The sequence below is a fragment of the Schistocerca serialis genome, chromosome 4 (genome assembly GCF_023864345.2).
Source record: "Schistocerca serialis cubense isolate TAMUIC-IGC-003099 chromosome 4, iqSchSeri2.2, whole genome shotgun sequence".
Classification (NCBI taxonomy): Eukaryota; Metazoa; Arthropoda; class Insecta; order Orthoptera; family Acrididae; genus Schistocerca; species Schistocerca serialis.
This window is the reverse complement of record NC_064641.1, coordinates 86,873,196-86,900,192: the sequence shown is the minus strand read 5'-3', so window position 1 is coordinate 86,900,192 and position 26,997 is coordinate 86,873,196. Positions and strand designations below refer to the sequence as shown.

At 41.2% G+C, this 26,997-nt stretch overlaps 1 protein-coding gene across 1 annotated transcript in view; it reads right to left on the bottom strand.

Annotated features, from left to right (window-relative positions):
* LOC126473693 (protein O-GlcNAcase) overlaps nucleotides 1-26,997 on the bottom strand; it is a 152,256-nt gene that overhangs the window by 93,555 nt on the left and 31,704 nt on the right. Inside the window, exon 2 of the mRNA XM_050100932.1 lies at nucleotides 10,158-10,209. Within this exon, the coding sequence (XP_049956889.1) occupies nucleotides 10,158-10,209 (52 nt within the window). The remainder of the gene's footprint in view (nucleotides 1-10,157; nucleotides 10,210-26,997) is intronic.

Here is a 26,997-nt window from a genome sequence, read left to right as displayed (position 1 = left end):
TCCTCAACCATTGCTCCTCTTTCAAGCCCTCTTTATTTAACTGCATTGTAGTTTCTGCACACACTGTATTTAACACTTTGCTCCCTGTATTTTACCCCTCCTACCTTCAGAATTTCAAAGTGTGTATTCCAATCAACACTGTCAAAAGCTTTCACTGAATCTACAAGTGCTATAAAGTATGTTTGCTTTTATTTTGTCTATTTTCTAAGGTAGACAGTCAGCAATGTCTCGTGTGTTCCTACATTTCTCTGAAACCCAAACTGGTCTCCCTGAGGTTGGTTTCTACCAGTTTTCTGAGGTTGGTTTCTACCAGTTTTCTCAGTCATCTGTAATTAATATGCATCAGCATTTTGCAACCATTATGCTTTAAATGAACAGTTTGGCAATATTCATACTTGTCATGACCTACCTTCTTTGGAGCAGGAATTATTATACCGTTCTTGATGTTTTATGGTTATTTTGTCTGTCTCATAAATCTTCAATACAAGGCGAAATAGTTGTCATGTGTGCCTCTCCCAAAGATCTCAGCAACCCTGATGTAATGTCATCTACTCCAGGGGACTTTTTTCAACCTGCGTCTTTCAAAGTTCTGCTAAAGTCCTCTCACAGCATCATATCTCCCACCTAATCTTCATTCATTTCCTCTTTCTCTTTCTATAATATTGTCTTCAAGTTAATTTCCTTTATACAGGCCCCTTATATATTCCTTCCACCATTCAGCTTTCCCTTCATTGCTACATACAGGCCTGCCATCTGAGCTCGATATTCATACAGCTGTTTCTCTTTTCTCCAAAGGTTTCTTTCACTTTCCTACATAATACATCTACCTCTCCCATCATCAGACATGCTTCTACAGCCTTGCATTTCTTGTCTAGCCATTCCTGCTTTGCCAGTTTGCACTTCCTATCAATCTAATTATTCTGTCACTAGTATTCCCTTTTGTTTGCTTCATTTACTGTATTTTTATATTTTCTCCTTTTGCCACTTACATTCAATGTCTTGTGCATTAGCATATGAGGTATCAAACTATATGTGCCTGAATTGAGGATTTGTTGCTAGGGAGAAAGCAACGTGTTATCTTGGATAGAGGGTCATCAAAAGATGTAGAAATATCTCCACGCTTGCCTCAGGGGAAGCACTTCTTGGTCATTACTGTTCGTGTTACATATTAATGATGTAATAGACACTATTAACAGAAATCTCAGATCTCACACGTTTCGCAGATGATGCAGGTACATATAATGAAGCACATAAACCAGCTATACTAAGACTTAATAAGATTTCAAACGGTGGCGAAAACTGGAAACTGTTTTAAATGATCACAAATTTAAAATTTTGCATTCACATAACACAAAAAATTATCAGCAAGTCACAAGTACAATCAATCAATTTGTTAAAGCGTACTGCAAAGTTTCAGGAAACAACTGTTTGTGGGTAATATACTACAGACTCCTGCATATCAGTCTCATGAGGGCCACGACGAAAAGATTAGACTAATTACACTATGCATAGATGCTTTCAAGTTGTCATTCTTCCAACACTCCATAATATGCAAACAGAATGGGAAGAAGCCCTAATATATGTGGTCTTGAAGAATAATCTGTGCTCGGTGAGGATCTGTCAAACATTTAGGTTGGCACCCTAAAAGCTGACAGAAATTTTTGCAAGTGCTTACCAATTTGAAGACTGAATATTCTTTGTAAATCTACTGATAAAAATATCTTTTTTCCAGAAGTAATTTTTACATACATTCAGTTAGAATCATAAAGGCTACAATAAAAATAAGGAGACAAAATGACTTACCTACAGGAGGCGAAATTATACGTACCACTGACTGATATACAGAAGTGGCTTGGTACGTCTGGTACAAAGCAAGAAAATAATGCTTGTTTCATGAACAACTCGCCTTACCTCTCGACATAGTCTCCTTTCAGGGATAAACACTTGGTCTAGCGATCCATCAGCTTTTACATCCCATCAGAAAAATGGATGTGTCAAACTTCACATAATATTCATTGATTGCAACTACCACTTCCTCATTTGATGAAAATTTCTTCCGAGCAAGCCTAAGTTTCAAGGTAGGGAACAGGAAGAGGTCACTGGGGGTCAAGCTTGATGGATAGTGTGGATGAGGAATTAATTCAAAGCCCTATTCATGCACTTCCATCATTGTTATTGCTGATGTGTGGGATGGGGCATTATCCTGGTGAAAGAGCCCTTTTTCAAGTGTCAACCATTGTCTTTTTTCAGTCAAATGCAATTTTCAGACCTTCCAATAATGAAGCATTATGGGGGTTCAGTTACGGTTCTGCCTATTTCCAAGTAATCAATTAGAATTATTCCTTGGGACTCCCTAAAACAGTGGCCATCACCTTACCAGCTGACAAAATGGTCTCTGCCTTCTTCAGTGCATTTTCACCAGATTATGTACATTTTTTTGATTGCCATTTTGACTCTGGTGTGAACTGATGGCTCCATGGCTCCACTTTTCAGCAGTCACAAAGTGGTGCAAGAAATCTTGCAGGCTGTGATTAAACTTCACTAGACATGGTGTTGAAATGTTGTGCCACATGTGCTTTTGCTTGAATGTGAGCAATCGTGGCACCCACATACACACAGGACACAGCTTCTTCATAGCCAGTTCTTCATTAAGGACATTATGCACTTGCTCAGCTGAGAAGACTAGCATCTCAGCAATCTCATGAATTTTTATTCGGCGGGCTTCCATTACCATATCATGGACTTTGTCAATGGTTTCTTTTATGGTGACCTCAATTGGACGGCCAGAGCATGCTTCATTTTCAGTTCTTGTCTGACCATGTTTAATTTCACTAACCCAACAGTAAATGGTCTTCAATGATTGTGCAGAGTCCCCATGAACTTCATCCAGTTTTGTTTTGATATGTGTAGTAGTACAACTCTTCAAATGAAAATGTTTGATACCAGCACAAAACTCAGTTTCCTTAATTTTCAATCACGGTTGACAGAGTGATCAAACCAGATGGCTGTCAACAATGAACTGTGTGCTGTACATTGTCCAAATCCTAGATACGATCCTTGGAATCATCAAGATTACCACCCATGATGACACAACAAAAATGTTACATTCTCTCATGGAAATTTACCAGACTTATCAAACCAACCTCATACATAAAAGTACAAAAACTTTCCGAGGTTACAGAATCATAAGTGTATTCCTCCTTATTAATGTCATCCTTCACTATCATAAGAAGTTGGACACTGTCATCCGGGGTTTTGGAATGACCTAGCTCCCTTTCTATACTTCCTCAAACAAACCTTTTCTCCCTGAGGAGGGACCAGCAAGTCCAAAAGCTAGGATAAATTTGATTTTTCTTTTTTTTCCATTAAGTACTTAGCACTTTGGCTCCTAAAGGTAATTAATAGCTAGTCATTCACCCCCACTGCGATTTTATGGTCTTCTCATCTTAATTGTCCTCTTATCTGATGCATCAACTTAAACAGGATACCTCAAATACTATCACCTCCTGTGGATCCTATCTCCTCCAAAGGAAGTATGGAATATATCACTATTTGTCCAGATGACTGTGAGTGGCATATCAATGGTAGGGCTAGGTAATCCTTACTGGGGTGACAAGAGACTATAAAGAACTCAGCGTGTTCAAGGTGCTTTTTTAAATTGGAACTGATTCAGTGAGTCTCACTTCACCTACGGGAGAAACCTGCTGTGTGCCATTTCAAGAAGAAGTAAACACATAAGTGTAAAAGTCTATTAATTGTTGTTGGCACTTCAACGTTTGGCGAATAATGGTACCCCTTAAAGAAATGGTAACCATAAGTGGGCAGGAACAGCAAGTGCACTCGGTGTGTAACCTGGTACCTCATTCAACACAATGATGAAGCTATTCTGGCAGCTACTGAGGGAAGAGGATGGAATCAACTGCAGACTGTGGCACATGCTGGAATGAACAATGGTTGGTTGTTTTGGGGTTTGATGGGGGCTAAACATCGAGGTCATCAGTCCCCTGTTCCAAACAGACATACTTGTAAAAGGCCTATACAGTAAAAGTGTAACCTCTGCACCCAGAGGGAGGAAACACCAAGGGGTACAGAGGTAAAATGAACACCGCAGCAACACAAAATAGAGGACACGTAAAAGGAGCAGAGCAAATAGTTGACTAGAGTAAAACAGACTACAGTGGTTGATGGATCAGGTAAAGGTCAACCACTCAACTAAAAACGAAGAACCTCCAGCTGGAAAGCATTGATAGAGATACCAAAACAACTTGCTACCATAAAAGACACTATTTTGGTATCCACGTTACAATTAAAAGTCGCTGGAGTGGGTGTAGCCTGAGAAATCATGCGAGAGTGCCCACACTAGAGTGAGTGATAAAACCCAGCTGCACGGATAAAACGTAAAACTGAGTCAGCTATAGAGGCATCATCACCTAGAATTAAAGGAAGTGCAGCTGGTAAATTAAAGGACTGCCGCAAGGGGGCTAAAAGGGGGTAGTTCATCAGAAGATGGACCACTGTCAGCCCTGCATCACAGCGATACTTCAGCAGGTTCTCATGACAAAGGAGATAGCTGTGGGTCAACCGCGTATGTCCAATTCGGAAACAGCAGAGAACAACTGAGGCCCTACACATGCCCCTCAAGAATGAGTTCCATATAACCATGGACGACTTGACCATGTGGAGCTTATTTGGCATGTTCAAGACAGACCATTCAGAGCTCCAGACATCGCAGACCTTGCGATGTAGGGCTGACCGGAGGTCTCTTTCCACAAGACCAACCTCCAGGGGTGGCGAAGTGGTGGCCTGCTTGGCCAACCGATTGACACGTTCGTTTCCTGGAATGCCGATGTGGCCCGGGGTCCACACACATGTCGCTGAACAACCACACTCGGCAAGAGCAAAAACAGCATCTTGAATACCGCGCACCAAAGTGTCCCAAGAAAAACACTGGTCTAGTGCTTGCAATCCACTCAGGGAGTCACTGCTTATGACAAATGACTCCCCACGACAGGAGGAAAGGTGAGTGAGTGCACGATAAAGAGCAACCAGCTCCGGAGTGAAAACACTGCTCCCACAAGGCAGGGAAAGCTGCTCAACGTAGTCGCCATGGATGAAAGCAAATCCAGTGCATCAATCGACCACAGAACCATCGGTGTAGACTACATCTGCATCGCGAAACGAGGCAAGAAGAGCCAGGAATTGTTGACAAACACTGGCAGGTGAAACGGAGGACTTGGAGTTGCAGGACAAATCCAAGCAAAGCCGCAAGCAAGGGAGGGACCAAGGGGTAGAAGAAGAGAGCAGAAAGGATGGTGGAAGGGGAAAGGACTCGAGTGACGAGAGAAGGGAATGAACGCAGACCGCGATCGGGAGACCCGACCTAGGCCGCCATTGTGGGGAGGGGAGTGCAGAAGATGGAAAAAGGAGCCTCCGGTTTGGGTGGTCGGGCGAGGCATGGACGCGGGTGATGTATGACGCAAGCAACTGTTGTCGGCGGAATCGAAGGGGAGGGATTCCAGCTTCTACAAGAAAGCTAGTCACCGGACTAGTGCAGAAGGCACCTGTCGCCAGTCTGACGACACAATGGAGAATCGAGTCGAGGATCTGCAACATTGAAGGTGCTGCTGAGTTGTACACCACACTCCCGTAGTCGAGACGGGACTGAACTAAGGCCTTATAGAGCTGTAGGAGGGTTGTTCGTGCAGCCCCCCAAACGGTGTGGCTGAGGCAGCGAAGCATGTTGAGGTGGCGCCAGCACCGTTGTTTAAGCTCGCGAAGATGACGTGTCCAAGTGAGCTGAGCATCAAACAGCATGCCAAGGAAGTGATGCGTCTCCTCAAGGAGCTCTGGATAGAGGTGGACCATTCAACGATGACAGAAATGCATCACTCGGGTCTTAGAGGCTGATAACTGAAAACCATGGTTGGGTGCCCAAAAATGTGCCTTACTGATAGCTCCCTGCAGCCGCAGTTCAGTGACACTGATGCTTGGGGAACTGTAATAAAGATAAAAGTCATCGGCATATAGAAAGGAACAGACCGATGAGCCCACCGCAGCCGCAAGACCATTAATCGCCACCAAAAAGAGGGTAACACTGACAAGGGAACCTCCCCATCGCACCCCCCTCAGATTTAGTTATAAGTTGGCACAGTGGATATGCCTTGAAAAACTGAACACAGATCAATGGAGAAAACAGGAAGAAGTTGTGTGGAACTATGAAAAAATAAGCAAAATATACAAACTGAGTAGTCCATGCACAAGATATGCAACACAGGGATAGTGTGCAATAAGGAGTGCCGTGGTCCCACGGTTAGCGTGAGCAGCTGCGGAACGAGAGGTCCTTAGCTCAAGTCTTCCCTTGCGTGAAAAGTTCAATTTTTTATATAACCAATTTCGCTCTCCAAAATTCCAGGACATGTTCAGATTTGCTTGGACATATGCAGGATTTGACGGTCTACACACGGAAAAATTTGAAAACGTTAAAAACATATGTTTTGACAGAGCACAGGGAAAACTATGCGACTGTGAAACTGTTGCATTCATTTGTTGCAGTTTATGTGACAAACTCTTATGTTTTCGGTTTCATTACTTTTTTGGGAGCTATTAACACATCCACATGAAAACCTAAATCGGGCATGGTAGAAGAATCTTTTTACTCATTCGCCAAAGTGTACAAGTTAGGTGGGTCGACAGCATATTCCTGTCATGTGATGCACATGCCTTCACCAGTGTCGTACAGAATATATCAGATGTGTTTTCCTGTGGAGGAATCGGTTGACCTATGACCTTGCGATCAAATGTTTTCGGTTCCCATTGGAGAGGCACGTCCTTTCATCTACTAATCGCACGGTTTTGCGGTGCAGTCACAAAACACAGACACTAAACTTATTACAGTGAACAGAGATGTCAATGAACTAACGGACAGATCATAACTTTGCGAAAATAAAGAAAAACTTTTCACTCGAGGGAAGACTTGAACCAAGCACCTCTTGTTCTGCAGCTGCTCATGCTAACCACGGGACCACGGTGCTCCTTGGCTTATACTATCCTTGATGTTGCATATCTTGCACATGGACTGCTCAGTTTGTATATTTTGCTTACTTTTTCATAGTTCCACACAACTTCTTCCTGTTTTCTCCATTGATCTGTGTTCAGTTTTTCAAGGCCTATCCACTGGGCCAACTTATAACTAAATCTGATGTCAACTCTAACCCGAAAGGAGCGATTGGAGAGAAATTTCCGTAGAAAAATCTGAAGTGGACCCCATAAGCCCCATTCGTGCAGCACAACAAGGATATGATGGCGCCAGGTGGTATCGTATGCCTTCCGAAGATCAAACAAAACAGCAATTACATGTTCTCGCCGGGTAAAAGCTGTACGAATAGCCGACTCTAGCGAGGCTAAATTGTCGATCGCTGAGCGGCCCTGACGGAAGCCCCCCTGTTGCTGGGCTAGGAGGCCCCGAGCTTCGAGGATCCACATGAGCCGCCGACTCACCATCTGTTCCAGGAGTTTGCACATAACGTTGGTAAGGCTGATAGGGCGATAGCTATCAACCACCAGCGGATCTGCACCAGGTTTCAGCACCAGGATGGTATCACTATCCTGCCAACGAGTTGGGAAAACGCCCTCCGTCCAGATGCAGTTAAACAGGGCGAGTAATTCAACCTGACAGTGCGCTAAGAGATGGCGAAGAAACTGGTTGTGAATTCGGTCTGGACCTGGAGAGGTATCGGGGCAAGCTGTAAGGGCACTTTTGAACTGCCATTCACTAAACGGGGCGTTGTATCGTTCCCAACGGTGCGTGCGAAACGACAACTGCGTATGCTCAGCCAGCTCTTTAATGGCGCGGAATTCTGCGCTGTAGCCTGCTGTCGTGGAAATACGAGCGAAGTACTCTGCCAGATGTTCGGCAATGGCGATTGGTTGAGTACAAAGTGTACCCCAAAGAGAAAGACAAGGGACAGACGCATGAGGGCGAAAGTCAAAAATGCGCCAAACCCGTGACCACACCTGAGATGGGGAGGTGTGAGAACCTATGGTGGAAACATACCGTTCCCAGCAGTCCTGTTTGCTCCACCAGATTAACTACTCTTGATGAACTGTGGTATCGTGTTGAAGCTGCATGGGCAGCTGTACCTGTACACGCCATCCAAGCTCTGTTTGACTCAATGCCCAGGCGTATCAAGTCCGTTATTACGGCCTGAGGTGGTTGTTCTGGGTACTGATTTCTCAGGATCTATGCACCCAAATTGCGTGAAAATGTAATCACTTGTCAGTTCTAGTATAATATATTTGCCCAATGAATACCCGTTTATCATCTGCATTTCTTCTTGGTGTAGCAATTTTAATGGCCAGTAGTGTAAAATGGTAGAAACCAAATTTGTAAAAACATAATCTGGAGTAAAAGCTTTCTTGTACTGCATCAATCTTAAAATCACTTTGGGCCTTTGAAAACACCAAGGCGGCAATGCATTCCATTCCTGGCTGCGTATTTAGGATTCTGATAGATCCAGGTCCAAGAGACAGTCAGCAGCAAGTATCTCGAATGGATGGGTCACATGGGGCAGATTCTTAAACAGCCATTCAAAGTTGGGTCGGACCACTGCACTAAATGCCAATGACTGAGGTGACACCGAGATTTGCAGCGCCTGTCGAGCCAAAGGGTACGTTGCTGAATCCAGAGCGGTGGTTCACTAGCCTCTGTACACAGACTCTGAATGGGTTTGGTCCAAAATGATTCAGTTGATATTCGAATGCCTTCATGGTGGACAGTGTCTAACATCTTGAATAGGAAATACAGGCTGATCCGTAGACCGTGCTGCTATAATCGAAACATGATCAACTAACGTCCTACAAAACTGCAGAAGGCGGGACCTGTCCCCTCCCCATGCTTTTCCATTAAGGGATTTCAAAATATTCAATGACTGGAAGCCCTTGTTCATAGGCCTTTCAGGTGTGGGAGCCAAGTTAATTTTGAGTCAAATAATAAAGCCAAAAAGCTCACAGTTTCCCGAAAATGTAAAATATTTTCCCCCATTGTGAACACTGGTTGATTAAAACTTTGATGAGCACAATTAAAATTGACAGATGTACTCTTCTCTGGTGAGAACCAAGAACCAGTTGTCTTGGCCCAGGTTACCAGCCTCCTGATGATCAGCTGTAGCTGCCTCATCATCAGTGTAAGATCAGAGGAAGAGTAGAAGATTGTGAAGTTTCTCTCTCTCTCTCTCTCTCTCTCTCTCTCTGTTCCTCTGGTGTTTCAGTCAAATTTGATCTGATGGACAGTATACCATGATTTGGAAGGAGGCAATATTAGTTCCATTATGGAAACCAGGCAAGGACCATAGCATCTCTACGAGTTACCAGAGTGTAGCCATACCAGTTACGTGGGTAAGCCTCGTGAATGCATGATCAACCACTGCCTCGTATGGCAACTCAAATCTCGAGGTCACCAGAGCCACCCCCAGTGCAGTTTCAGGTGCTACCATTCCACCCTTAACAGCTTAATCCTACTGGAGATGGTGATACGGGGGTCCTTCTTGCACTGAAACCATTTGGTTTGTGTGTTTTTTTAACTTGAAGTCGTTTTGCTATCAATGGGATTTCCTTCGCAGTCAGGAGCCCTGTCAAATGCCCTTTTGTGTGTGTGTGTGTGTGTGTGTGTGTGTGTGTGTGTGTACATTGATTGTTGACGAAGGCCTTAATGGCTGAAAGCTTTGTTTATTTCTGACAGTCTTTTTGTTGTGCCTATCTGCAACTCAGCATCTCCACTATATGGTGAGTAGCAACTTTCCTTTCCATAATATTGTTGTATTCCCTCCTGAATTTTCCACTGTTTTTTTACACAGATGATTTTAATGTCATTGCTTTACAGAGAGGATTACAGACAGTACTGAAGCTTCAGCTTTCAGTACTAGAGCTACCTTTACCTTATGATGACGATATGGGAGAAAAGGCATAAGGTTATCAACCTTTGAATGGACAGAGAGATCGCTTGTGGCATCTGACGAAGCATACATAAAGGATTAATGAAGATATGGTAAGAATAAAACCAATGTTTTCATGTTTATGCACTGCAACCTGAATCTTGCCCTACCTTGATCCACATTTCTCACTAATGCATCTTCTCATATAAAGCTTTGGACAGTACTTACTTTTGGAAGAGATCTTTTCGTTGCTCTGTTGTCCATGGCCTCCCATAGAATCCTTAAAAGTTAAAAATTGTACACATTAGTGACAAAAATGAAACAATGCAGGAAAACAATGAAACAGAGGATAAAAGAAATCAAACACGTTATTAAAAAACTGATACTTATTTGTACATACTAAATTGTCCAGGATTATGGAAGCAATTATCCGGAAAGGATATTGCTGTCATTGTGTCATAGAATTCATCAAGTGCCCAAGCGTCTAAGACTTTTTCTTCTGAAATGATAAATTGCGATTTACATGTAGATCTTGCAGGAAACTTGACTGACTGCCTTTAGCCACAGAATTTTAAGGAATTACAAGAAGCTACAGCTCTACAGTATTATCTACTAACGATGTCCCTACATGTTTGCTTTAAGTAAACTTAGTGATGTTGCGACTTCCTTTTCCATACAATCTCCTAAAACTTTGTAACCAGAGGGCACCACCTTGTAGATCACCCCCGGTAATGGTGCCCTGGCTCTCACGAGTAGTACTAAATTTTTTTAATAGTTTTTCTTCTCACACTTTTGCAAGTTTCATTTTGGCACGTATTTCAATGTTGTGTAAATCTTTCTTCCATTTATACAATTTACGTTAAGATTTTTTGAAATGAAACTGGCTTTCCACACTGCTTAACTTTAAGCACTTTCTCTCCCCTTTGTTTGATCAAAAAAATTACAGCCTGAAAGCTGTAAATGTCAATGTTTTCTTTGGGCTTGAAAGGTATTGCATTTTTGTTCTTGACTTTCATTTGCACAACGATCATCATTCAAACCATAATTGACGGAAGTGTCAGTTATTCCTAGTTACTTCTAATGTTTATAATGGATAACAAGATGTCTATACCATTCGAATGAATTTCCAGGAAATTTACTAATAAGTAACACATATGTAGGTTTTATCTAAATTGAAGGTGGAAGGGAAGGAAGCAAAAGGGAAGGAAAGGAACTAATGGTATCAGCTGAATCAGGACTTTATGCATAATCAGCGGCAACAAGTGAAAATATGTGTCGGACCACGATTTGAACCCAGGATCTCCTGTTTGCTAGGCAGCTGCATTAACTGCTGTGCCACCCAGACAAAGTGTTTATGACAATTGCACAGATTATCTTGGCATGCTCCCCAGCTGACCCACATTCCCACTAGCTCCACCTAGCCACAAGGTCAATGTCCATACTTGTTAATTTTAGATTCACATTGGAGGTTGAACTTAAATGTGCATCTGCACTGAAGGTTGTGGATTCATTATCCATTGAAGTGGATCAATTATATATGAGTGCATGGTGTCTGTTCTTTCATTCAACCTCCAGTAGGAATCTAAAATTAGCGAGCATGGAGGACAAGGATGGGGACTGTGGATAGGTGGCACTAGGTGGGAACAGGGGTTGGGCAGGGAGTGTACTGAGACAGTGTGTGCTACTGTGATAAACAATACTATGTCCCAGTGATTCAGTGGTAATGCAACTGCCTAGTATGCAGGAGATGCCAGGTTCGAGTCCAGGTCAGACACATACCGTCACTCATTACCGCTAATTCTGCATAAACTCCAAATGCAGCTGATATCATTAGTTGCTCCCCTTACCTTTCCTTTCTCCCTCTTCTATCTTCAATTTCTATACAATGTATCACAGCTGTGGACCAAGAGTGTTTCCTATTGAGCATGAGCCCCCAAGAATTTCGTAGTTTCAACGTATGGAAGGGCAACAGGCCCAAGATGGAGAGATGGTGGGAGAAACCATCTGCATCACCAGAAATTCTTACAGATGGTTTTGTCAGTGGAAAAGCAAAAGCCATTGTCGATGCTCCAGGAGTAAAGACGATCAAGACAGCACTGAAGATGCCGCTCAGTGAGACATGTCCATGGAGAACTGCAATTGATGGCCAAATCGTCAACAAAAAGAGAGCCGGAGATGCCCAGCGGGAGACAGGCCGTTATAAGGTTTATGGCGACAGCAAAGAGGACAACACTCAGGACAGAACCCTGAGGCACACCATTTTCCTCGATAAAGGTGTCTGACAAGGCAGAACCCACACCCACCTTGAAAACTCAGTCTTGTAAAAATGCCTGAAGAAAACAGGGCAGGCACCCATGGAAGCCCCACATATAAAGAGTATGGAGGATACCAGTTCTCCAGGAGGTGTCATAGGCCTTCTACAAATCGAAAAACATGGTCACAGTACGGGATTTCTGCAGAAAACCATTCATGACATGGGTGGACAAAGTTAACGAGATGATCAACGCCGCACTCGAAATCCACACTGTGCATTTGTTAGTAAATGGCGAGACTCGAACCACCACACCAGCCAGGCATGAATCATATGTTCCATGTCCTTGCAAAAGCAGCTGGTAACACAAATGAAGAGGTAGCCAGAAGGAAGGTTTTTGACCTTACCAGGCTTAGGTATGGGTATGATGGTGGCTTCCTGCCAGTGTCCAGGAAATGTGCCCTCTGACCAGATGCAGTTGTATGTGTTACGCAGAAAGTGCTTGCCCGCAAGAGAAAGGTGCTGCAACGTCTGAATGTGGATGGTGCCTGGCCCTGGGGCGGAGGATCGGGATGAACTGAGAGCATGATCTAGCTCCCTCATAGTAAAGGTGGCATTGTAGCACTCGCGATTCGGAGATGAGAAGGGTATCGCCCGAGCCTCCTCCACTCATTCCCGATGGAGGAAGGCAGGGCGATAGTGGGAAGAGCTCAAAATTTCTGCAAAATGGCGGCCCAAGCTGTTGGAGATAGCAATAGGGTCCACAATGACATTGTCAGCTACTGTCATGCTGGAAATTGGGGAATGGATCTTGGTTCCAGAGAGCCGTCGGAGGTAGGCCCACATGACAGAGGAAGCTGTGGAACTGTTAAAAGAACTAGTGAATGAAATCTAGCTGGTTCTTTTGCTATCCCGAAGAACGCAACGACACTTTGCACATATCTGTTTATAATGAATACAGTTAGCCTGCATAGGGTGGCCGTTAAAATACGGATAGCAAGTCTCCATACACGAATTGTGTCACGGCATGCCTCACAGTCCACCAAGAGACTGAGACATGATGTGGTAAAGAGGAAGTAATGGAGATGGAACATTCTGCAGCAGTCAGCACAACTGGGGAAATATCATTCTTCAAAGGTCGCCAAGGAGAAGTAAAGCTGCCAGTCAGCATGGACAAGGATGGGGTAGGAGTCGGCAAACGGATAGCACCCGGGAAATGATCGCTCGAGTAGGTGTCAGAAAGAACGGACCACCCAAGACGAGGGGCAAGCTGGGCAGTGCACAAGGAAAGGCCCAAATGGGAATATGTGTGTGAGGAGTTGGCAAGGAAAGTGGGTGCTCCAGTGTCAAGGCAGAAGAGGTTAAGTTGGTTAAGGTGGTCAGCCAATAGGGCACCTATCTGACAGGTCCTGGAAGAACCCCAAAGGGGAAGATGCACATTAAAATCACCAAGCAGCAAAAAGGGGGGAGATAGCTGCCCAATAAGTTGAAGGAAGTCTGACCTGGTGACAGCGAATGATGGAGGGACATTTATGGTACAGAGGGAAAAAGTCAGGGGGGGAAGGAAAAGATGAACTGCAATAGCTTGAAGATTGGTAGTCAGGGGGTGGGGTTGACTATGAATGTCAGCCAGTATGAGCAGCATGACGCCCTCATGAGATGGAATGCCAACCTCAGGGGGAAGATCAAAACGAAACGGTAAGAAATGTGAAAGCTCAAAGCAGTCGTGAGGGTGCTATTTCGTTTCCTGAAGGCAGAGTACAAAGGGACGCTGCAATGCTAAAATCAGCTATAAATCCTCTTTGTGGGACCGAAGGCCGCGAACATTCCACTGGAGCATTGGACGAGAATCATGATGATGAAGAGATGTAGGGGTGTCACCTCAGCAGCTGCCGAGAGAGAGCTGGGGAAGAGGCACTACTACAGGACACCAATGCAGGAGGATCCTGCTCCATGGGGTCCACAGAAGCATCAGCTTGCTTGTGCGGTCGGTCTGTGGAGTCCAAAACAGTTGTTGGTGCGCACTGGCGACATGGAAGCCGGCTGGGCTAAGGTACCACGTGGCGACACCATCGAAGAGGATCTTCAAGGTGGCAAAGGAGAAGACCATTTGCCTTTGGTGGACTTCTTCGAGACTTTCCGGTTAGGTGAAGCCTCGGTGTTGTGTGGCTGAAGGGATAGAGGAAGTCTTCACGGGAGTACTCCTCCTGTCCTTTGTGGCCTAGCGGTTGTGTAGCTGGTGGCTTCACCCCATGAGGCGAGAGTTTGACGGCTTGTTGCACAGCCGGACAGGGGGATGGCGATGCTACTTTGACACTGGGTGATTTCACAACCTCAGAGTCGAATTGGAGGTCGCATGTCTGTGTAGCCATGTCCTTCATGGAGCGAAGGGTAACAAGAACAGAACTATAGGTACCAGACGGGAGAATGCAGGGTTTGTGACTAGCCAGTAACTTGTGAGCGACTGGATAAGGCACCTTTTCCTTTACCCGGATCTCTTGAACAGCTCACTCATCAAGATACACTGGGCAATCCCGAGAGGAGGTGGCATGGCCACCATTGCAGTTGATACAGTGGGGAGAAGGAAGTGGACAATTGCTCTCGTGTGCATCCCTACCATAGGTGACACATGTGGCTGGGTGTTGATAAGACTTTCTAGTGTGGTTGAAATGATGACACTGGTAGCAGCGCATCAGGTTCGGAATGTACGACCAAATGGTGATAATTTCATAGCCTGCTTTGAGCTTGGACAGAAGCACCACTCTATCAAAGGTGAAAAGAGAGTGTGGGTGGGCACTAAGGAGGAATCGTACCTTTTTCATTACACGATGGACAGCAATGACACTCTGATCACAAGAAGTAAGATTGGATTTCGGCCTCAGTTAGACCTTTCAGCAGCCTGGTCTAAATTACAACACAGGAAGAATTTAAAAAGTTCTATGGGCCTTGACACGAACAGGGTAACCGTGGAGAAGCGAGGCAGCAAGCAGTTGTTGTGCTTGAGAATCAGAAGCGGTCTCCAAAAGCAAACTGTCATTCCGTAAATGAGAGCAGGATTTCACAAGGCTAGCAATTGCATCTACACCTTTCTGAATAATAAATGGATTTACTGTGGCGAAGGACTGTATGTCTTCAGTACATGAGACCACGAGGAACTGCGGTGCAGCCGGAAGGGTCTTTGAATAATTAGCCTCATGACTGGGAAAATGATTGACTCATAGTGAGAAAATCCCCCATGATTACCAGTGTCTCCGATGGCATGCTCCTTCCAACTGGTGGCCCCCTTCACAAGGGGGCGCACACGCCTTAGGTAACTGTTCACACCTCAGGTCACACCTCCTGAACACCTGACAGAGGGACCAGTCGGCAATTTGGGAAGGTTACAGCTCAGGCATTCACCCCTCCCTGGGCCTGGCCGGTACCAGGGGGTACGTGCGAACCCTACCTGTCGACCCGGGGCTGGGAATTACACATTACCCATTCACCCGTTATAGGTCAGACGCATGGGAGTCTTCAGGAGCACACAGGGAGAAAGAAGAAAAAAAGAGAATCCTCAAATGCCAAAGCAGAGAAACGAGAGGAGAAGGAAAACAAAGAAAAGAAAAGGGAGTGAAAAACAAAAGTGAGACTGTTCACTCTTCAGCGACAGAATGCACAACATTCCCAATAATACTGCAGACATTTTCCCCAAGGGAGGGGAAAAAGAACAGCAAGAGGATAGCCATGCAGCACGGAATGGAAAAAAATGCTGCAAAGGCTGGGGATCCACGGTAGGTAAGCATGAACCTGCTAAAGAGTGGCGAGCCCCCTGGTGGGGTAGCACCATATGACAACAATACCAATGAGTCACAGTTCTAATCGGCCGACTCAGACAAACACCTGGGTGTAATACTTTGTAGGGACGTAGCATGTGAAAGTTGCTGGATTTGGATGGGTTACTCCTGTAACTGAAATATCAGATCGGAAGATGGTTCTGAATGAACCGAAACCAGTCATATGAATAAAAAAAATTAAAAAAATTTGCAATCAAGACGGATTTTAAGTAACAAAACTTTGTAGGGATATTAAATGGAATGATCATACAGGTTCAGTCACGGATAAAGCGGGTGGTAGACTTCGGTTTATTGATATAATTGTGAGGAAGTGAAATCAGTCTACAAAGGAGAATGCTTACAAATCACTTGTATGACACACTCTAGAATATTGCTCAAGTGTGTGGGTCCTGTACTAGACAGGACTAACGGGGGATATTGAATACCTACAGAGAAGGACAGCACAGATTGTGACATTTTTATTTGATGCTTCACAGAGACAATGAAGAAACTGAACTGGGCAACTCTTGAAGATAAATGTAAACTATACTGAGATAGTCTACTAACAAAGTTTCAAGAACTGGCTTCACATGATAATTCTAAGAATATATTACAATACCCTTCAGGGATTGTGAGGAAAAAGTTAGAATAATTACTGCACGCACAGAGGCATTCAAACAATCATTCTTGCTGCATTCAATATATGAATGGACTGGGAAGAACCCTAATAACTGTGTCAAGGGGAAGTACCCTCTACCATGCACTTCAGGGTAGTTTGCAGAGTATAGATGAAGACATAGAAAGGTTCACAAATATAGGAAAGATAGGTTAGACTTTTGTGAAAGAGAATATGGTGTAAAGAGGTAAAAATAGAATATCTGGGTTTAAAAATATACCTGATACGATTGTGGTAACCATAGGTTTTAAATGGCCACCACATACAGCAACAGCTGTCTCTAAATATTCCAAATGCAACATAAGTCAACTTTAAAGAAGTATTCAAACCATGTAATAAAAGTGATAATATGAGAAGGTAAAAACAGAATAACATTGCTATTGCCAGGGCTTGTGTAATATACATTTCTGCATCTTGGTGTCTATAGCACAGCTCATTGCTAGTTCAGTGCCACCTGTGTTGTCAACCTGGCTTGTTCTGTTCATCTGCAGTGACTGCTTTTGCTCGGACTGTTTTGTTCTCATTTCGTTCTTTATGATGGAAAGTTTAAATGAACACTATGCAACTGTGAAATTTTGTTTTCTACTCAGTAAAAATACTGCTCAAACTGTTCTAATGTTGAAAACAGCTTATCAAGATGATGCTAGGGGAAAAACTCAGGTGTACGAGTGGTTTGCTCAATTTAAAAATTGTGGCGTGTCGACTGATGGCAAACCTTTTTCTAGACATCCCTCAACTGCCCAAATCAATGAAAATATTGAAAAAAGTTGAGAGATTTTGCTCACAGCCTGTCAACAGACAATTGATCAACTGTCAGAGATCAGTGGGTTATCTTTGATCTCGGTTCAGTCAAACAAGACCTGATATTTGGTAGAGAGGAGACTGGTTCTTCCACCATGACAACGCAGCTGCACATACAGCCATATCGGTTAGACAGTTTTTGGCTAAAAATGGTACAGTTCATCTGCCCGTTGCATATTGCTCACCTGACCTGGCTCCATGCGAATTTTTCTTATTTCCAAGAATGAAAAGGGGCACGAAAGGACATCGATTAGACAACATTGAAGAGTCAAGGAAAAAAACGCGGGAGGAGCTGTCAGCCATTTCTAAAGATGACTACAAAAAATGTTTCAAACAGTGAAAGCACTGGTACACAAATGTATTAGTTGTAATGGAGGGCATTTTGAAGGGAATAAGGCTGTTTTGTAAACAATTTTAAAATATATAGCTTTTAAAAAATAATTCTTTTTTTGTATACCTTGTCATACTGGCACTCACCTTAACTGGTTAAAAAATGGGAACCCTTATCAAAATGAGTCTTCAGAAAATGGAGAAAGAGGGGGAAAGAAAATGATTTACATCGATAACAAGGTCGTTACAGGGAACATAACAATGGGTTGATTTCATCTCAAATCATATAGGTCATATCAACTTGTGGTCATGAATTTCTCTGGAAAGACTATATATTAGACATCTATATCATAAGTGTTGAAACATATTTTCTTTTATCTTCATTTTTGTAAATGGTACTGCCCTTTGAAAAATGTATATTTTGCAAATAACTCTTAAAACAGTAGAGAACAAAAAAAATTATGACTAATAAACCGAAAGTACTGGAGACCTGGCACATGATTTGCTTTAAAGTTCCGTCTCAGTGTATCAAAACTTAGCTGACACCCACAAACTTATGGGCTTCCTTTAAATTTCAAATTTAAGATTAAAATACGAAATTTAAGTTGATTTTTGCACTTAATTTTTTTTTTCCTAATTTGGAAAGTCACAGAACACTATCTTTTCTGTCATATTACCAGACACTACTGATGTAATTATAAACAGTATCTTCTCTGCTCCAGTTATCTGTATTATGAAAATATTTATTACTAAAAATGTAAAAAATTACATTTTTACTGGTTTTTAAAAATTATTTACTCAAAAACCTCCAACCAAAAACTTTTGAGAATTACAGAAAATGTTGTTTGGTTAATGGTCTTACCATCACATCCACTGTGCAGGAATTTCTACGCTCACTACAAGAAGAAATTTAGTGACAACCATCACCTGAATGCGAAACTGAAGAAAACAGTGCGGATGAGTATGAAGCTTTTGCTGCACTGAATGATAGCATTTCTGCTGTAGTCCCTACAATAACCCACCTTAAACACCCAGGAAAAGCACAACGAGAAAACAGTATGTAAAAAGAAAAGGAGAAGGGATTGAAACAAGTTCTACACAAGCAACATATTCAAAACTTTGTGAAGTGTATGATGTAGATGTAGTTGGTGCAGAACCTGAAGATACTGATATGCGCATGAAATGTGATGTGTGGTTTCAAAACCTAAATACTGCTTTCTCAGCAGCCGTCTCTATTGAGAAAGCACAGTTACCGACACTGATACCAGGTAGCTACTCTAAGCATCAGATACAGAAATACATATCCACTTCTTCACATTATTTGATTTCAAAAGGGTGTAAAACAAAGAATGCCCAGATTCTTACTGTGGGCATCCACTGCAAGATGATACCCTTACTGTTGCTCTCAAATATTACCTAAGTGGTGACAAAGACTGCAGCAGGCGAAGTCCTAACTAGGCTAATGTTATCTCTGTCAGTGAAAAACGTAAAAATGCTAAAAAGGTAAAAATTATTTAACTGGATGGATAAAAAAATCTATTCGCCAAGCAGAGGTAGAACACACACATAACAGACTTTGTGATTGGCAAACTTTCGAAGCCAGTGGCTCTTTCCTCAGGCAGAAGGGTTGAAGAGGAAGGAAGAAGGGTGAAGGAAAAGGACTGGAGAAGTCTAGGAAAAGGGGTAGATTTCGAGAAAGTCACCCAGAACTGCAGGTCAGGGGGAGACTTACCATACGGGATGAGAAGGAAAGCCTGATTGTTGTGGACTGCATTGGATGAGATTTGAAAACTCTCAGGTATATGTGACCGATGGTGCAGCATCTCATTTTAAAAGCTGCTTTCAGCTTTATCAGCTTGGTCAACAATGTAGTACATAAATTAAGACAAAAAATGGATATTTTCAGCAACAGGTCATGCGAAAAATGGATGTGATGGGGGTGGTGGTCTCTGTAAACATCTTGCAACAAGATTTAATCTCCAGCATGAAGCTGTTGATACTACAAGAGATGCTACTGGATTTGTACAAACCACATCAACATTAGTAACAAATATGAAACTCTTAATTCTAAATGAAAGTACATTAAGGGAATTCCATTCAAAAAAGAGAGAAGATTGATCTGCTATGAAGCCTGCAGTAGGAATTCAATCGAATCATTACTGGGTTGTATCCCGGAGTGGCACATACATTGCAAGAGCGGTTCTCCATGAAATGCAGCCTTTTACTGTGGTTGAAATGCAGAGACCACAGTATACATAAGAAGACCCTGTAGTGAGCCACTTCTTGTGTGTATGACAATCAGTGGTGGGTGGAACAAATAATATGTGTGTGTCAGGAACTGTAAGATATAACTGTCTCCTTTATGACACCTCATAGTCCTGCTAATGCTTTCAAATGTCCATCATCAAAAGATCAGTGTGCAGTCCCCATTTCCTAAGTACTGTTCTTGTTGTATCAGCCTTGTCCATGTGCAAATCCAGCTCGGCTACACAAGTTCAATGAGAACAATATGAAAAAAACAAATGCATTTTTTTCAAAAATTTAATGTTGATTGTTACATTGTATGCAATTTTAATTCATAGAAAGTCATGAAGAAGTAAAATCATGACAGAAGACAATAATAATTTGTGAATATCATCATAAAAAGAAAAATGGGTATAAATATTCTATATCTCATCTTCATTTAAAATGCTTTCGAACAAAATAATGAATTGTTTTCTTACTCACTTATAATGTTGTTAAGCAATTATTTTGATTCAGAAATGCCAGTTTTGCACGACATTTACTTAAAATCAGTGATCAATTTAAGTGTCCATGATTTTTCTGACCTTGAGAGTAGGGCTAGGTAGACTATGTCTACCTACGAAATTTCTCACATTTTGTACAGACAAGTATTGCCCACTCTCATTGTATATTTCCTAAGTACAATGACCAACTAATGTACCATAAAATTTTTAGAACATTACGGATGGGGGTTTTGGAGAAAATAATTTCTAAATAACAAAAAAAAATTCAGATTCTTTCATCTTTACGCGCAAATATTTTGACAGTTTAAGAATTTCATGCATTAATGCCATAGCTGACAGTTAGCAGTCCTCCAATTTATCATTTCTCAAGGCAGTTAGCATCCTATGACTATTCATATATTCAAAACATAATTTTGAAATTCACAAAAAGTTACAAATTTTCATAGTTCATTTAAAAAAAGCTCAGACGTGTGTATGTATTAATCATGTCTCATAATATTGGGACGAAGTATTTATTGAAAATAAATTCAAAACTGTATCACTTTTGGTTTCTTTATTACATTTTTTTTAAATTTTGCCTTTCATTATAATATTTTCATAGCTACTCTCATTTCGAGAGGTCTGTAGCATTTTAACAAATCATCAGAAAATCAACATATTGTAGTTTTGGAGAGGTATCATGTGGAACTTGGACATTCTTCTTCTTCTTCTTCTTCTTCTTCTTTTTTTACCTTTATGATTTGAGATGAAATCACTCAACAAACACGACAAGGTGGGTGAAAAAAAGTTTGAAGTATGTGGCATCACTACATTTATTTATCGTGTCAGGATCAGAAATACCATAAAATGAATCTTACTTCAAGTGAGTCATTCTAGATCTGCTCCTCTTTTCTCTCTCTGTTTTTAAAGCATAGTGTTAATCCAGTATACATATTTCAGTTCACAGTTACTCAATTTTCACAAATTAATTATAGAAATACTAACGTAGGAAGTAATTACGATAGGGTATTGCTGCCAAAAAGTAACCACTCATTGAAAAGCAGTAAGTGCTGAGTAGTTGACAAGGACACACAAAAAGGAAAGAAAACTTGTTAGCTTTCAGAATAAATACTTCCTCCAGGTACAGTATGAAACACACACACACACACACACACACACACACACACACACACACAATACCAGCTCTACACACAGTGAAAGGATTGCAGTTTGACTGGTGGACTATAGTGAGGTGGGGTGGGTAGAGTGGGAGAGAGGCGGGTAAGGATGGGTAGCCAGCAGCTCAGAGGGAGGCGGATGGTCTGTTTATTAGGAGCACTGGAGGGAGAAGTGGCAGGTGCATGTGCTAGGCATGTGGGCAGTGGTGGTGTTGGTGTGTGTGTGTGTGTGTGTGTGTGTGTGTGTGTGTGTGTGTGAGAGAGAGAGAGAGAGAGAGAGAGAGAGAGAGAGAGAGAGCACATGCTCTAACTAGAGAAATAATTTACTCTGAAAGTTAACAAGTTTTCTTTCCATTTTATTTTAACAAGTTTTCTTTCCTTTTTGTGTGTCCCTGTCAACTATTCAACACTTCTGCTTTTCGCTCAGTGGTCTACTTTACTCCTAAAGTATTTAATGGAAGAACTTTCAGAACTGCTTTGTATGCGAAGAATTATGGCTGAATCTGAGGTCAACTACCTATCAGCTCTTATCATTCCCCTTTCGGGGCCCACAGTATATGCTGTATCTGTCTACATTACTGTTATTATTTTTGTGTTCATTCTTCAGATGTCACAATTTTTAACGATGATCACACAACTGTGAAACAAATTCTCTAAACTAAAAACTTAACAAGGAACTTCGGCACTCATTGTTTTATCCTGAAATTAAATAAATGTTATACTGTACATTAAATTCTATGTCACTCATTTATTCATTACATGAACTGCTTAACATTCCCTTGATTTTCCTATCAGTTTGTTTAACCAGATCAAAGATGTTGGTTGGCTGATATATTTGTGGGAGAGGACCCAACAGCAAGATCACTGGTCCCATCAGATTAGGGGAGCATGGGGAAGGAAGTCAGCCATGCCCTTTCAAAGGAACCATCCCAGCATTTGCCTGCAACAATTTTGGGAAACCACAGAAAAACTAAAACAGGATGGCTGGACATGAGTTTGAACTGTCGTCCTACTGAATGCGAGTCCAATGTGCAAACCATTGCACCACCTCACTCGGTATGAAAGATGCCTTTAAAGAATCGCAATAGGTTCCTGTTGAATTAACATATGGACACTAAATGTAAGTTTGTTACTATGAGTTACATTTTTGCAAGATTATTTTTCTTGTACAGAAATTTACAACATTTACTTTAACATATCTACACAACAGCACATAAAATTATGTAACATTACATACATGGATTGGATATGAAAGTACTTGAAGCTTTGAAGTTATTCTGATTTTTGAGAACAGGACCAGAAATGAGTGTGTTTCTAACCATAAGCTGAACTCATTGTTCCACCAATTTATACGCGTCAAGCTTATTTCTTTATTGCTGAATAGTTCAAAATTGGTGATAAAGGGAACAATAAACTAGTCTGGTTAATGTTTTAAAATATGCTGCTTTTTCCTGCATTGGTAGAATACATAAACAGTTCTGAATGCATGTACTGGAAAAGAATAATCAGTGCGAGAATAGAGAAATATTTTGAGCCAAGGTCTGATAAATTTACAAAAATTGCAATGAGGAAGGCCGCATACTGCTCAAAAGGCTTACCACACATTGTGTCACAGCTATTCCACATAGATCAGCCCAAGAAAGCAATTGACAATTGAATACAGTTTAGCATGCAATGAGGAAACACTGATGGTTCACCAACATCCACATAGATACTACAGCCACACCACCAACAGTTGTGTCATTCTTTACAGTACATCCATTACATACTTCCCATTAATGTGCAGTATCGAGTATACTTTTCTGTACACTTTCAATGTTAACTATAGATGTTTGGAAGTGTTAAACATTTAGTGTAGAGAAACAAAATGAAAACAATCACAACACTTATTTTATTGGCTGTATTGTGATCTGCAACAAATTCGGTGACTGGCATCGAGTGATCAGTGAAATATGGCAATGGTATAAAGAACAGAACATTTGACCGAGCTCATTCCCGATTAGTTGTTGCAATGCTGTGTGTCCTGCAAACAGCTCACAGCAATTCATTTTGTTATTCCAAATCAGATATAATAGCATATATTTTTTCTCGTGGCAAGGGGACCAGTACTTTCTGGAGAAGAATTAAAATATCAAGTGGAAAGAAATAACTGTCCTTAACTACTGGTCCATTGTTTGTTACAATTCTAAGAGCTTTGAACATAGAGCTACATGTGATTTCTGGTTTAATGCCACTTCATAGCACACTTCATAGCATTATTTTTAAACGAACTGTGTAATATTATAGCTTTGAACTCAAAACAGTGATATGAAACAATTTTTTAGGCTTCTTGGTACAATGCTGCCAATTTAAAAAATTATTCCAACAGCGACGAAGATTAAATGATATGCTTAGAATGTTTTCCATTTTTCAGTGATATTCACTGTGTGAAACTGAAACAGCATAATTAAGAGAACTCACATAAAAGTAAATGAATAAATGTTACACTATATGTTAAAGATTAAATAGGAGCTTTACCTTAAATAATGTTCTGATAATATTCATTGGATTATAATGTATTTAGTTCCTATCCAGAACATCAAATGATTGTAGTTTCATCACTTGCATGCAATTTATCTACTGTGTTATATTTAAAATCCAATTAAAATGTCCACAATAAGTTTACAGCATGTTAATGGTCAGACAGCATGTCCTTCTGCTACTCCTGTTCTCACACTAAGCATTTACATTATTCCCACAGGTTTAATTAGGCAATGAATCTCACTTAGGGGAAAAAACAGAATTAAGGACATAATTCTGCAGATGCATCTCAAAGTCATTCAGTATCCTCCAGGAAACATAGTTGCTACATCATCAAGCGTAAAATAATTACATTAACTTAAGTAAAACAAAATGATGATGTATTACAAAACTTCATATCACCAGAATGCTAATGACAAATATTATGGCAATGCTTATATTCACAGAGTTACATGTTGAATACCATTTGGAATAGACAACGTCTTGATATTAATCTTTTTGTTCAGAGTGGCAGTGACAACTATCTGAATGTTGCACAATTGTCTTAAGATTAACCTGTACGATGCAAAAGGTTCAGGATAGTGTGTCATGGTATTAAACATTGATACAATTTGTTATAATGTAAAAGTAAGGAAGTCACAAAACAGGTGACATGTAATTATTAGTTTATTCACGTTCAGAGACTGCTGTTTTTTGACAACTGTAAATTCAATTAATGAAAGGCCACTCTAATTGCTAAATATATACTTGTACTTTATCCAAGTCCACAACTGGGTTCGGGTTTCCATCCAGACCAATTTCAAGCGGAGCGGAAAATTTTAATGTTGCTTCACAACAGCATAATTTTTGGATGTGTACCAGCAAGTGGAGTAGCCTTTCATTGACTGATATGGAATCGTTCAACTCTTTTACTGAGTATGTACTATGTTGTTTATAGGTGACTCAAAATCAAATATCTGTACTTTATCGGTAGCGTGTTTCCAACTGTACTATGTGCATTCACATACTTAACCCATTCTTTTCAAACTCTATATATTGACCCTTCATAGTACTTTAAGACTAGAACATTCAGGAGAATGGATATGACATGGAATCTGACATCATGGCCTTTAAATTACTGCTTAGTTGGAGCTGTTATATTCATTTGTGGAGTAATACTGCGTTGATTGTGTGTGACATTTTAAAGGTGTGCATCAGATAGTCATGCCCAAATACCTGGCTTCTGCAGTCTATAAGCGATTAACTACACTATTATTCAGAAAATCTTTCTTTCTCGTCGTGATTTAATAGTCCATCAGATTAAATTGTTACTAGTTAGTTCGTTTATGTTCTATAGATCATTCGTATGATTAATCGTGGGTCATTTTACATACATATTACACATTCATATGTAAATATGGCTTCATGCTGAGAATATATAAGTATTTTTTTAATTATCATACATGTTGAATAGTAATTCTTAGCCACCATTTTTTACATATTGCATAAATAGAAATACTACTATGGAATCGAAGCCGTCAAACACAAACTTTTTGTTTGTTTTAAAATTTAGTTTCGCAGACTGTCAGACATTTTCTATCATTCAGTAAACGATCAAAATTTTTGGTAGCAGCACTGCACACCTCTTTTTGTGCTAAGGACAACCTTAGTGTGGAATACTATATATTTTCTTTTCTGGGAGTTTTATTACATATATCTTTGTTCCTTCTGAACTGTAGTGGGTTATTTCAAACATATTTCACCCGAGAATAAATATACTGTGAAGTAGCACTCAAAATGCCTAACAACTTAATCAGATGTGTACAAGATGATCGTGAGTGAATACGTGTTATTCTTACAGCACATTTTACAGTGACAAAAATTTACTTTCTTAAAGATGAATCACCCCAGAACATTATTCCATACATAACTGAATGAAAATAAGCAAAATATGTTAACTTACTCATTTGTCTCACATCAAGATTTACAATGACGTGAAATGCAAATGTGGTTGAAATAAGTTGTTTTAGAAATTGAAAAATCAAACAATGGAAACTCTGAGTAGGAATATCAACAATGGAGGAAAAGATAGATTGCTTCTTACAACAAGGAAGGCATGTTAAGTTGCAGACAGGTACAATTAAAAGACACATACAAAAGATTTCGGCCACAGCCTTCATCAGAAAAAGAGAAACACACATCATTCATACACACAAACAAGCACACCTCACCCAAACGTGACTGCCAACTCTCATGCCAGAATGCAACTATCACACGGGATGGTAGCAGCAATCTGGAGGGGGCGGGAAGGGAAAGAGAGAGTGTATCGGTGGGGAGACAGAGGATTGCTGTCTGGCGGAGTATGCAGGGATTAGAATGACAACAGCCACAGCTTCTTGAGGTTGTGGAACAAGGAGGTGGAGTAAAAAGGAGAGGAGCGGATAAAGATGGTTGGGTGCATAGGCAGAGGGCGCCAAACAAAGAGGCTGGGAGATGAGAATGGGGAAGAAATGATAGGACCGGGGGTTGGAAACTGTTGGGTGGAGGGTGTGGGGACAGTATATTCCCGTAGGTTGAGGCCAAGATAATTACGGGAGCAGAGAGAGAGTTTTAAGAATAACTTCCAAGTGCACAGTTCAGGAAAGCTGGTGATGGATGGAAGGACCCAGATGGCTTAGGTAGTGAAGCAGCCATTGAAATAAAGCATGTTATGGTCAGCTGCATGTTATACCACAGTGTGGTTTATTCTGCTCTTGGCCACAGTTTGGTGGTGGGCATTCATCAGGTGGACAGAT